The following is a 13,164-nucleotide window of genomic DNA, read 5'->3' on the forward strand; positions in this document are numbered from 1 at the left end:
AAAAATATTTAGGATTTGAACTAGATTATATGAGTGGAGAGTGATCCTGAGTTTACAAGTGTGAGTAACTGAGCTGACAGTGGTATTTTTTTTTTTTAGGTTTGGTTTTGTTTTTTTTGCAAGGCAATTGAGGTTAAGTGGCTTGCCCAAGGCCACACAGCTAGGTAATTATTAAGTGTCTGAGACCAGATTTGAACCCAGGTACTCCTGACTCCAGGGCTGGTGCTTTATCCACTACACCACCTAGCAGCCCCTGACAGTGGTATCTTAACAGAAACAGAGAAGTTTGAAGGAGAGGAAGATTTAAGAGGGAAGACAAATAAATTCTGTTTTTGTTGCAATGATGATCAATCTTGATCATCTCATCATTCATGTGTGACTCTTTGTGATCTCATTTGAGATTTTCTTGGCAAGGATATTGGAGTGATTTGTCATTCCCTTCTCTAGCTCATTTTACAGATGAGGAATCTGAGGAACATTGTTAGGTGACTTGGCCAGGGTCATGCAGTTAGGATATATCCAAGGCTGGATTTGAACTCAGATCTTTCAGACTTCAGGCCTGGTATTCTCTCTACTCTGCCACATTACTACCCAAGTTCTATTTGTGATGTGTCAAATTTGAGATGCCTGGGGAACATCCCAGAGGAAATATTCAGGCAGTAGTTGATGAGAATGGAGTTTTAAGAGAAAAAATTAACATGTGCATATTTCTGAAAAAATGATTGTTTTTTGTCCTTATTTTGGCCCAAACAGTGAAACACACAATGCAGAGTTTCTGGTTTAATTTAGGGTCAGTGCAGGTAGTGGATCTGGTATACATTGCCTGGAACTTTTTCTCTGAAGTCCAGGAGAAGGGGTGGGCTGATAGAAAACTGTAAAGCAGGCTCCTAGATCAACTGTGGCTGAAAAGTTCACTTATTAAAGATAAACTTAGCCTCTCCTAAGGAAGGCATGTTCCTAAGGAGTGGATAAGAGGACAAGTGCAATGGAGGGTTTTTACACACACACACACACACACACACACACACACACACACACACACACACACACCCCTTTCTTTAGATCCCTAGCACTTCTAAGGGCTGTATGCTAGCAGAGAGAAGACACTTAAAAATGGGTATTGATTGATGAACACTGTAGATGGGTCTATCCTTTCTGCTCAGAACCTTGGACTTTTTCCCTATCTCTCCTCTAGGAGCTGAGCACTTTCCCCCGGGAAGCAGGAGGCCCAGGAGCAGTTTTGCATCCTGTTGTCTATCCCTGCACTGCCCTGCTGCTGCTTTGCCTCTTCTCTACCATTATCACCTACATCCTCAACCACAGGTGAGAGTCCTTGGAGGGAAATGGAAAAACAGGAAAAGGAGTTACCCTATGAGTTTAAGAGGGAGATGTCCTTAGTTCTGGAGAATTAACTTTTCCAATTCCATCATTTTTGTGGTGAGGGCATCATTTTGAGGGTTAAGGATAAAGTTTTCCCATTCCTTTCCTGCCCAGAGTGGGTGGGCTATGGGAGATCCCTGGCTGAGTCTTGGTGCCAGCAGTATGACTTGTATCTATGGCAGCTCCATCCACGTCTCGAGAAAAGGCTGGCATATGCTGCTGAACCTATGCTTCCACATGGCTATGACTTCGGCCGTCTTTGCAGGCGGCATCACCCTCACCAACTACCTAATTGTCTGTCAGGCGGTAAGACAGCGACTGAAGAACAGAGTGCTCAGGGTGGGGAAGAAAAGATTGGGGAGAGGTGACCTCAGAGAGGAACATAACCATCTATGCAATGTTGGAGTCTACCAGGGGAGGGGCCTATACTCTTGGGACTGACCAATGCTCTGCCAGCTTTATGGAGAGAAGGAATAAAATTCTAGGTGAAGGGCAAGGGCAGATGGGAAGTAATGGTACCAAGGGCAAGTGGAATGGGGAAGCAGGGCAAAGAAAGATGTCAAAGGGAAGTAAAAGGTGAGGATGACCCAGTGAGAAGAAAACTTAGGAAGGAGAAGATGCCATGAGAACCATGGGAAATATGGGGTGAAAGAGGGAGGGATCCTGTAGGAATCTCCATGGGGAATTATTAAATAGATGTAGCTAAGCTATCACCTCAGAGATCCTGGAGGAGGAAAAAGACAAATTGCTGTGGGAAGATGAAAAATCATAAGGAATGAGTCAGAGAAATCAAGGGAAAAATGAAAGGAATTTTCCCAGGCAGCAGCTGCGCTTCTGGGACGGTTCTGCTAGCAATAGCCCAGGCTTTCTTCCCAGCTGCCATGTCCCCTCTCCTCCCTAACTGTAGGTAGGCATCACCCTGCACTATTCATCGCTCTCCACGCTGCTCTGGATGGGTGTGAAGGCTCGAGTTCTCTACAAGGAGCTGACCTGGAGGGCGCCCCCACCTCAGGAAGGGGAGCCAGCCCCGCCCACTCCCCGGCCAATGCTCCGGTAAAAGATGCCCCTAAGTGTTTATCCCCCGAATAGTCTCCGGAGCTTGTGTGAAGCAAGGCATGAGAAGAGATCTGGATGAGGGCAATATTGCAGTCAGTCGACAGAGGACAGGGCCATGCAACACACGTAAACCAGATTTTTCTGATCACGCCGTTAGAGGCGTGATGACCTGGGGGAGGAATGTGGAGCGACAGCTCCGCCTCGGTTTGTGAGGGTCTCTGGCCCTCCCGGTGGGAGCGGGCGCCGGCGGCCAGGCTTCACCTCCCACCGCCCTTCTCTTCTCGCAGGTTCTACCTGATCGCCGGAGGCATCCCGCTCATCATCTGCGGCATCACCGCCGCCGTCAACATCCACAACTACCGCGACCATCACCCCTAGTGAGTATGCGCCCAGAGACCCCGGAGGGGAGGGCCGGCCCGCCACGGGGCGCCTCTGCTCCCCGACCCGATGCTGGCCCCTCGGGGGCCGGGCGCCTCCACCCGCCTGACCCGCGGCCCGTCTTCCCGCAGCTGCTGGCTGGTGTGGCGGCCCAGCCTGGGCGCCTTCTACGTGCCGGTGGCCCTGATCCTGCTCATCACCTGGATCTACTTTGTGTGCGCCGGGCTGAGCCTCAGGGCGCCCCCGGGCCGGGGCCCCAAGGCGGGCCGCGGCGGGGCCTCGCCGGAGCCGGGGGAGGACGGGCGCTGCCCCGCCGGGCCTCCGGGCGCCCCGCCCAGCGACTCGGGCTCGCTCTGGTCGGCCGCCGCCCGGGGCCCGGCCGCCGCGGACGGCGCCTATTCGCCGGGGGCCCAGCTAGGGGCGCTGGTGACCACGCACTTCTTGTACCTGGCGCTGTGGGCCTGCGGTGCCCTGGCCGTGTCCCAGCGGCGCCTGCCCAGCCTGCTGTGCGGCGGCCTCTACGGGCTGGTGGCCGTGGCGCTGGGCCTCTTCGTCTTCGCCCACCACTGCGCCAGGAGGCGGGACGTGCGGGCCTCCTGGCGGGCCTGCCGCCCCGCGCCGCCCGGGCCCCCGCGGGCGCCCTCGCCCCCGGCCGCCGAGGACGGCTCCCCGGGCCCGGCCGAGGGCCGCGCCTCCCTGCGGCCGGGCCGCGGCGCGCACGCGGCGCCCTGCAAGCTGACCAACCTGCAGCTGGCGCAGAGCCAGGCCCGCGAGCCGGGCCCCGGGGCCCTCGGGGAGGCGCCCGACGCCCCGGGCCCGCGGGGCCCCGCGCCGCCCCGCGCCGGCAGCGCGCCGCACGGCCGCCGGGGCCACCGGGGCCGGGCCAAGGGCCAGCGCGCGGCGGCGGACGCGGGGGGCAGGCCGCGCCCCAGGGCGCCCCGGGGGGGCGCGGAGCCGCCGTCCAGCGAGAGCGGCAGCCCGCGCCCCAGCCCGTCCGAGAGCCGGGCCGGCAGCGGCCGCCGCAGCCCCGGCGCGGAGCCCGAGCCCGCGCTCAGCCCCTCGGAGGGCAGCGACACGAGCGGCGCCCCCGGGCCCGAGGCCGCCCGCGCCGGCCGCCGCCGCTGCGCCAGCCGGGACAGCCTGCGGGGCGGCGGGGGCCCGGCCGAGGAGCCCAAGCGCCGCTCCTACCCGCTGCACGGCGCCGGCCAGAACGGCGCCCTCAAGGCCGGGAAGCACGAGGCCGGCGCGGGCGAGCCGGGCGCCGGAGGCTGCATGAAGACGGGCCTCTGGAAGAGCGAGACCACGGTGTAGCGGCGGCGGCGGCCCCCGGCCCCCCAGCCGCTCCGCGCCCTCCGGGCCCGGCCACCCCCGGCAGCACAGGCCGGGCCCGGGCCACGAAGGACGGGGCTAGGCTGGGCCTCCTGGCGGCCCGGCTTACTAAGGAGGCCCGAGACCCCGGGCAGGTGCCGGCGTGACCACCCCGACCCATCGGAACAAAAGTGGGGCCAAACGTCAGCCATCCCGGCCCGAGAAGCTGCTGGTGCGGTGACTCGGAGGAAGGACGGAGGAGGACCGGGGCTGAGACGGGCCGGGGCCGGGCCCCTGCAGCAGTCGCCGGGAGTTCACAGCACTGGAGACGCCTTTTGAAGCCTAATTCTCACTCTCTGGCTCGGGTCCCAGAGGGGAATTTCCTTTTTCCTTGAAAAAGAGCCTAAGACAGGAGCTCCAGGGATCCCCGAGTATCAGGCCTCAGCTCCATGGCGCTCAGATGCCCCTCAGAGATCAAACCAGCTTCCTGTTCTCAAGGGACCCTAGGGCAAGGCAGGGGCTGAAGCCTCATAGTGGAGACTGCCCCCCACCACCACCCAAGCTGCACAGCTCCGTCCTTTGCCTTCATTCTTCTCCCCCCAGGCCCTGAGCTTTCTCCTAAACTGACCATCAGTCCTAGCAGAGCTTTTAGAGGGAGGGAGAGGGCGAGACTAGACGACCCTGGTCCAGCTTCTCTGCTCTTGTCCTTGTACGGTCTCCCAAGGTCCAGAGAGGGCATTTGGGAGAGGGAGATCCCATTCTTTAGGGGTGGGCTCTGTTATTTACGCTTGCTGCACAGAGACTATATTAGAGAAAGAAAGAAAAAAAGCTTTGTATTATTCTTCCACATATGCTGGCTGCTGTTTACATACCTTGCCAATGCCTTAGCACTGGAGAGCTTTTGCAATATGCTGGGGAAAGGGGACTTGAGGGGAGGGAATGAAAAGTGCCAAAGAAAACGTGTTTTTTAAAAACTCGAGTTTTATACAATAGAATGTTTTCTAGCAGATGCCTCTTGTTTTAATATATTAAAGATTTGCAAAGTCCCTTGAACTTAGTTCTAGTTCACCCTCAATCTTTTTGTGTCTTGGCATAAGGGGAAATGTTAAATCCCTGTTTTACCCCCAAATCCTTGGATTTCATCTGTAATAACCTAGGACATTTAATCATTTAGCAAAACACATGAGCTTTAGCTCGTGGACAAGATGAAACAGTACATTCTGAAGGAAAGAATGGGAGAATCTTCGACCCTTAACTCACAGCCAGATCTTCTAGTCACCCTGCTGCAAGTACAGAGGAAGGGAAGCAGCCTATTGCTGCATTCTGTCATTCATTCCCGCTCTTTGAGGGTCATGGTGTCCATCACACCAAACAGTCTTTTCTGCTTACGTCACATTGTGGTAAATGACACACATGCACATCTCCTCCTCCCTGGACATGCACAGTCCCCATTGTAGGACTGTCAAATCACAGCACGTCAGAGATAGAGTGGGGTCTTGAGAGCATTTATTCCGACACTCCATTTGATGCTGCTTGCCCAAGTAGGCGTCAACTTGAGCCACAGTCTTCTAAATCCACTGCATCACTCTAGAGGGGAACATCCCAAGTTCCACCAGAGAGACACCAGGGCCACATGCAAAGTCCTCCAGTTAAGAAATTGGTCAGGAAGGGGCAGGGGCACCTGGGGTGGCTTGACTCACAGCCTGTGCTCTCTGGAAGTCTTTGATTTCTCGAGGTGTTCGCAAATACTGCTCAATCTCACTGTCAGAAATATCCTCATCTCCAGTAATACTACAATCAGCAGGAGGGGGACAGGGCCGCTTTGGAGGCCTCAGCATGCAGGGAGGGAGCAGAGGCTGTGGGGAACTAGCTGGCCTTTTCTTTTCATGGCTTTTTAAAGTTTCACTCCCTGCCTCCTCCCCTTCCTCTCGTTTCTGGTCATCTTCCTCCTCTTCAGCTTCATCTCGAAAAGCCTGGCGCAGGAGAATACACCGATGCTGGAGCAAGTCTCCAATATGCTTCACTACTGTCTGCTTATCTAAGTTCAATATCCGTAGCCAGGCCAGCTGCCCAGCCATTCGAAGAAGTATGGACAGCAATTCCTGAACTCGGAGGTATGCTGGATGGGGCAGGTCAACACCTGCCAACTTGCAGAATTGGGACAGGGAGCAGGTTAAGCGCCCTCCGGGCCGCAGGGATCTCCAGGCCAGGTAAGCAGCAGCTGTTATCACTGGCACAGGGTGCCTTCCTGTCACCAGCCATGACTCACTTGACAGCTCTACCAGCTGCAAGGTCCGGGATACCATCTTTTCTTTGTCCTCCACAAACTTGCCCGACATAGAGGGGGAGGCCTGGAAAAGTTTGAAGCTGTAACAACCAAAAAGAAAGGCCTTCTTCAATACCTAATATAATTTAGACAGTAGTGAATACTGCCAATCCACATCAATACTAGGTACAAAGTATACCCATAAAAGTGGCATGATAACAAATATAGACAAAACCTTGTCTAGTAGACTTTGGTCAAGTTATAAAAAAGGCAAAAGGTGTTAAGATTTAGCTCTAGGAAAAATGCCTCATGTTCCCTTTCTCCCAATCCCTCTTTGCAGCCCCCATACCTGCTACAGTAAGTCTTCACTAGGTCTGCCAAGCTCAAGGCAGGAACGTCCAGTCCTAGGACCTTCACTATCTGTAGATATGTGCCAGAGAACAGTTCTAAGTTGGCATACAACAAGGTGCAGACAGTGCCCATAGTCAGGGGCCAGTTATGTTGTCGGCAGGTGACTAACACACAGCAGCCCACCAACACCTCTTTCTTTTGAAGTCTGGCAGCATGGAGGCCAGGGTGCTGGAATGCTCTTTGGTAGTATGACACCGCTGTGTCCTCAAAGGTAGGTGGCAACTGCAGAACTCGGCAGAGATCTCGAACCCGACGAAGCCCTGAAGAAATCCACAGTGCTTTGTTAACACTAGTTCTAAAGGCTGGGTATCAGGAAAGCTTATGCACAGTCTCTACAAAGTCCAAAAACTCTAAAACCCAGTTATCAATTCATATCACTTTCTTCCCAGACACTAAAGGCTGGGGAAAGGTTTAGTTGGGATCATTTTGAAGGTGGAAGGAAACAGCTCACTGAGCACATCTCCCTTGCAACTCAGAGGCCAGTAATAAGCTTTTTTTTTCCCCCAGAAGTAAGTCAGATTCAGTTCGGAACTCAAGAGATCACCTCAAACTCACCCTGAATTGGCCCCAAACCTCCAACACAGCATGGTTAATCAAATACTTTATGAGTTCTCCATGATGGTGAACAAAACTCATTCTTATTTTTCATTTTTACTCCCTTAATTACTGTGTTTTTCAGATATCCCAAGTGGAACCAACCAAAATGAAACTTTTACCTTAGACCTGATCTGTGGTAAAGGGTTGGGCCTTACCTCTTTGCTGGCTACGGCTGACCCGTTCATTCTCCCCTGTACTCCTTGAATATGTCACTTCTGTAAGACAAGGATCAACAATAGGTGATTTAGTTACTCAGGAACAACCCAGACAGGCCAGAGAAAGTTCAATTCAGTTCAATTTAATAAAGATTTATGGCAAGCACCCAATGGAAGGGGTATAACCCTAAGCCACCACCTTCCCACCTAAGGATCCCATTAAAAAAAGTATGGAGAAGGTTCCACTCCTGGAGTATATTATTTCTACTAGACACGGTTCTGTAATAGGTAGTTTAGTCACTGGTAATTGGCGCCATCCAGAAAGGCCAGGGCAAAGTCAATTCAGTTCATCCTTTTTAAATTTTTTTTTGCAAGGCAATGGGATTAAGTGGCTTGCCCAAGGCCACACAGCTGGGTCATCATTAAGTGTCTGAGGCCGGATTTGAACTCAGGCAGTGCTGACTCCAGGGCCTGTGCCAGATTCAGTTTATCTTAAAAAGTATCTACAGCATGCACTACTTGAAGTCACCAACTTTTCACCTAAATCACCTAATTCTTCACAATTTAACAGTATTCCCTACATGCATCTAAGGGCAGGGGTATAAACTTGAAGCCACCACTTCCCCACCTAAAGAACCTATTTTTCAAAAATACTGACAGGGCGGCTAGGTGACTCAGTGGATAGAGCACCGGCCCTGCAGTCAGGAGGACCCGAGTTCAAATCCGGCCTCAGACACTTAATGATGACCCAGCTGTGTGGCCTTGGGCAAGCCACTTAACTAACCCCAAACTAACCCCCCCCAAAAATACTGATTAGTCCCCGGATGGAGGAGGTGCGAGAAGCCGGACGCGGACCGGCCTTCCTAGGAAGCGCCCCGGGCTTGTGAATGGGGAGGAGCGAGGGTCCCGGGCCGAGGCACCTCGGAGCTGGCCCTCGTCGGCGAAGGTGGTGGTGAGCAGGCCCTCGGACACCACGCAGCCGCAGTCGGCGCACACTAACTGGTTCTGAGCGTAGTGCGAGTCCTCCACGAGGTCCGCGCAGCCGCAGTGCGGGCAGCGGCCCCGGGCGCCCGCCGACATCACGGGTGCAGCCCGTGCCTCGCGCCGCGGGAGCCGGGCCGAGCTCTGGGCGTCGGCGTTAAGCCTCCTCGCGCCGCCTCCGCCGCCTTCCGGGCTTCCGCAATCGGCTGGGGGACGCTTTTGGGTGTCGCATCTTCCTGCTCCCGATCGTGGCCGCGCCTCCTGCCCCGCCCGGCCCGGCGCGTACGTCACATCCGCCCCGCGCGTCACTTCCGCCCCGCAGGCCGGGCCTCCCGCTCCCCCCCCCCCGACGGAACCGCGAGCTCGAAGGGTTTTCCCGTATTCTCCTATTTCCATAAAATTTAGGAAAGGCCTTGTGTATACCTACAAACGCTCGAATGCTCCCAAACCCCTCATTTCAGTGATACGCGGGCTGGCACTGAAGGGGTGACAAACAAGAACAGCTTCTTTTTGTGAAACAAAATGTTGATTTTGAACTGGGGTTGGGCATCCTACTGAAATTCCTGGGGCAAAGTTAGTTTGAGAAATTGCAACTTTGGCAACTAACCGCCCATGGTAACGTTCACAAAAAGGATAACGATTACGGATTATTTTATAGAGAGTTTTTAAACTTACAAAGTTATAACCGACATGGATAGAGCGCTTGATGTTTAGAAATCATTTTGCATGCGAAATCGGACCTCATTGGATGGACACAATCCTCTGAGACAGGCACTACAGTTACTTTTATCACCATTTTGCAAATGAGAGAAGTTAGATTAAGTGACTTGCCAATAGAGACACTGGAAGCAAGTGTTGGAGGATGGATTTGAATCCAGGGTCACCTTGACTCCAAGTCCATTAGAGTGTAAGCTCTTTGAGGGCAGCAGATTTGTGTGTGTGTGCTTAGTTTCTGCTACAAGTAGAAGCTTTAGAAGTGTTATATTAACTATTGACTAAATATATAATATTGATGCTTTTAATCAAAAGTCAACAAAAGAGAGAAGATATCAGAGTGGAGAGGGTCCAGGAATGGGTGTCAGAAAGAACTTGGCCAGTCTCTTAACTTTTGGGGGCTTGAATTTTCACATCTGTAAAATGAGAGGACTGGGTTTATTGGTCTCCAAGGGTCCCTTCCCCTTCTAAATCTATGAACCTGTAATCTGTAAGAGGGAAGAGGGATTATTTGTTGGTACCGTTTTAAACCAATGGAATAACAAATCCCACATAAAGTCAACAAATTAGATGCTTTTCTGGGAAATGAAATGAGAATGACTTGAAGGAGGAGGTCAAAAATATCATCAGAGGGCAAAGATAGATTACAATGGATGAAATAACCACAATAGATACAGCTATCTATTGAATACCACTGGATACTGAAAGTCCTTTCTTACTCTGTAATTACATGAATCAGGATAGACTTGGTAGCTTTATCAAAGCAAAGATCCTGAGCTGTGGTCTACCCTTCTTGACAAGAAATTTGAAATCAGGTTTCCCAGTGAGGATATTGAATAAATGAAAAGATATTTATTAATCATTTACTATGAGAAACGCACAGTACTTAGCTCTAGGAATACAAAGATAAAATTAGGAACAGTCCCTTCTCTCAAGGAGTCCACAGTTTCACAGGGGAGGCAATAAATATAAGTCCTAGTTGCAAGTCAAATGGAAAAGATTAGTCATTGGGGGCAAGAACAAAGCATATGGTAATGCATCTTTTTTTAATGTCATTTCCCTTGAAAAAATTAAAAGTTTTTGATGTTGAATCATTTGACATTGCCAAGGGCTGTGTTGCTAAGAACTATCTTTTCTGGGTCTGTAGTAGTAGTAGTAGTAGTAGTAGTAGTAGTAGTAGTAGTAGTAGTAGTAGTATTTGTAGCAGCAGCATCAGTAGTAGTAGTAAAAGTAGTATGTGATGGTTTAGTGAAAGTAATTGCCAGGTTGAATTTCCAAAGTAATTTCCCAGAGTAATGGCTTCAGGGGTTGGGATGGAAACAGAACCCTAGAGATACTGCCATTCCCAGGCTTGTTGGGCTTTCCTCATTTGTGTTCACTGATTGCTTCTAATAGTATTGAGGAAGGTGGACCCATTATGCATAGTGATTACAACTTTCACTGATGGTTATGGGAGCTGGGTTGTTAGTGGGATTGACCAGTATTTGTCACTGTGGGTCCTGCCCAGTAACCAAAGAATCAAACAGGAGTTGACTGGGGTTTTAGATAGCTCCTGGCAACTAGAGTACCTTATTTTAAGGAGATAGGTGGATCACTGCTGAAGTAAGGTTTTACATTCCTACCTAAGAAGGATCAGTGCTGGTGACTCTGAGACAAACCAAGGACAAAAGGAAAGGGGGGGGGTGTCCTAACATTTAGAAAACAAGTGAGCTTCAAAAGAGTGTGGGATAAACTCAATGGAACTAATTTGCCACCTTGCATCATTAGGTATCATCCTGTAAATTTTAATCCCACCTATACAAACTTCACTACACAGTGAAAACTATGCTAAAACAATGCTGAAACTATGAATTCAAGAGAATTTCCATGTTCTTTTTACCAAGAATATATTTGTCCTACCTGTATTTCAAGACCCAGTCCAAATTTCCAGACCTGCCCCTACACTACTTTTACCATTCTTGTGCCTTTATCTTTGTTCATTTCAATACTATGTGTAATGTTAGTCAAGTAGAATTTATTGAGAACCTACTTTTCATCAGGTTCTATGTTAAGTACTGGGGACAAAGAGAAACTTGAAGCATGCAAAATATCTTCCCTTAAATAACATTAAATTTATTGTTTATCCTTCTCTCTCAAAGAAGACTGTATCATTAAGGTGGTGATGCTGTGACATGTAAGTGAATTGGATTTTAGTGAAGGGGTACTGTGTGAGGTCACCAGTCTCACTTTCTCCTCTAGAGTCATCTGGATCAAGTGGCCAGATATGGAGCAATAAGACCAGAGATGGCCCAGGCTGCAACATTAGATATATATATGTTGTGTGTGAATGGACAGAAAATATGTATTTATATGTGTATGTGTATATGGTACTGGGGGGAAGTCAGATTACATAGATAAGTATACAATACAAGCTAGAGGGAATGATGAGGGCAAAATGATTTTAGAACAATTTGAGAAAGTAGGGAATATTTTTCAAGTTTTATTGATTTTTTAAAAATCACTATGATCATTTCCTGATTATTCCTGCCATCTTCTCATCCCCAAACCCCATTAAACCCTTGTAACAAGAAAAATAATGAAGCAAAACCTACCTACAAAGGAGCTACATCTTGCAGCTTTGCAGCAATCTGCAACCATCTCTCTGGCAAAGAAGGAAATGTGTTTAATAATCTTCCATCCTAGCTTAAGATGGAGCAATGCAATTAATAAGAGTTTAACTACCATTGAGGGTAGTTATCATTTATGTTATTATAGTTCTATCTTTTACTAGAAGCCTTTTCTGATCACCCTTAATGGTAGTACCTTCACTCTGTTGATTATCTCCAGTTTATAGATATTATTGACTAGTCATTGTGATCATTGTTCTTCAGTTTGTAATTTCTTCATTTTTTTTTATCATTTCCCCACTACTGCAACAGTAAGGATAATCTCATCCTGGAAATTGATTCTTCTTAGATAACCCAATCCTCTTCAACACTCTCAGTTCCTCTCCCCTCTGATTGGGACTCTGGAGGAAGGAACAATGAATTCCTTCCAAAGTCTTCCTTTATATTGCATATCTTTTATATTATAAATGTATTATCTTTCCCTATTATAAAAAGCCCCTACAGGATAGGGACTACTGTATTTTTTTTTTTTTATGTTTTTACAAGGCAAATGGGGTTAAGTGGCTTGCCCAAGGCCTAGGTAATTTCCCTAGGTAATTATTAAGTGTCTGAGACTGGATTTGAACCCAGGGCTGGTGCTTTATTTACTGTGCCACCTAGCCGCCCCCACTGTATTTTTCTTACTTGTATCTTCAGCATTTCATAGGCACTTAATAAAAGTTTATTGACTATTGACCATCAGTTCAAATAGGTTTTCCCATGTTTCTCAAAATTTCTCATATTAACTATTTCTTATGGCATATAATTTCATTTTATACACACACACACACACACACACACACACACATATATACATGTCATAAATTGTTCAACTCTCAATCAATGGCATCCAACTTCTTTACATCTTTTTGTTCAAATGAAATCCTACTATGAGTGTTTTGGCATGTTTTCTGTCATTGGCTTAAATGGGATATATGACCAAGAGTGGAGTCATTCAGCCAGACGGTATGAATTCCTAAAACCAAACCCATCCCCACACACACATACATAAAGCCCTCCTTTGTAACAAAAAGAAACCAGCAAAACAAATAATTCTTCAGTTTTTCCAAAGCAGTTGGACCTTCATATTCTCCACCAATGTGTTAGCATGCCTGTCTTTTCATTGGCCTTCTGACATTGACCATTTTGATCATTTTAGATAGGACCATAAATTTAAGGATATAAGGTCCTTAGAGATCAACTAATCCAACCTTCACATTTTACAGATGAGGAAACCAGGACACAAAGATTAATTGAGTTGATCACAGCTATT

The 13,164-nt window shown here is 49.2% G+C and overlaps 2 protein-coding genes across 3 annotated transcripts in view; one reads left to right on the plus strand and one right to left on the minus strand.

The window, feature by feature from the left end:
- ADGRA2 (adhesion G protein-coupled receptor A2) overlaps nucleotides 1-7,931 on the plus strand; it is a 65,409-nt gene extending 57,478 nt beyond the window's left edge. For both annotated transcript variants that reach the window (XM_074208781.1, XM_074208788.1), the window contains 5 exons: nucleotides 1,196-1,323; nucleotides 1,563-1,686; nucleotides 2,288-2,433; nucleotides 2,724-2,813; nucleotides 2,946-7,931. In XM_074208781.1, the coding sequence (XP_074064882.1) occupies nucleotides 1,196-1,323; nucleotides 1,563-1,686; nucleotides 2,288-2,433; nucleotides 2,724-2,813; nucleotides 2,946-4,125 (1,668 nt within the window). In that variant the 3' untranslated portion in view covers nucleotides 4,126-7,931. The remainder of the gene's footprint in view (nucleotides 1-1,195; nucleotides 1,324-1,562; nucleotides 1,687-2,287; nucleotides 2,434-2,723; nucleotides 2,814-2,945) is intronic.
- BRF2 (BRF2 general transcription factor IIIB subunit) lies at nucleotides 4,243-8,794 on the minus strand. Its single transcript, XM_074208801.1, has 4 exons — nucleotides 8,472-8,794; nucleotides 7,552-7,611; nucleotides 6,738-7,059; nucleotides 4,243-6,489 (listed from the first exon to the last, which is right to left on the minus strand). Exons 1-4 carry the CDS (start codon nucleotides 8,629-8,631, stop codon nucleotides 5,784-5,786), a joined length of 1,248 nt encoding a protein of 415 aa, XP_074064902.1. The 5' UTR covers nucleotides 8,632-8,794; the 3' UTR covers nucleotides 4,243-5,783.
- Between the last annotated feature and the right edge of the window lie 4,370 nt (nucleotides 8,795-13,164).

The sequence above is a fragment of the Macrotis lagotis genome, chromosome 1 (genome assembly GCF_037893015.1).
Source record: "Macrotis lagotis isolate mMagLag1 chromosome 1, bilby.v1.9.chrom.fasta, whole genome shotgun sequence".
NCBI lineage: Eukaryota > Metazoa > Chordata > Mammalia > Peramelemorphia > Peramelidae > Macrotis > Macrotis lagotis.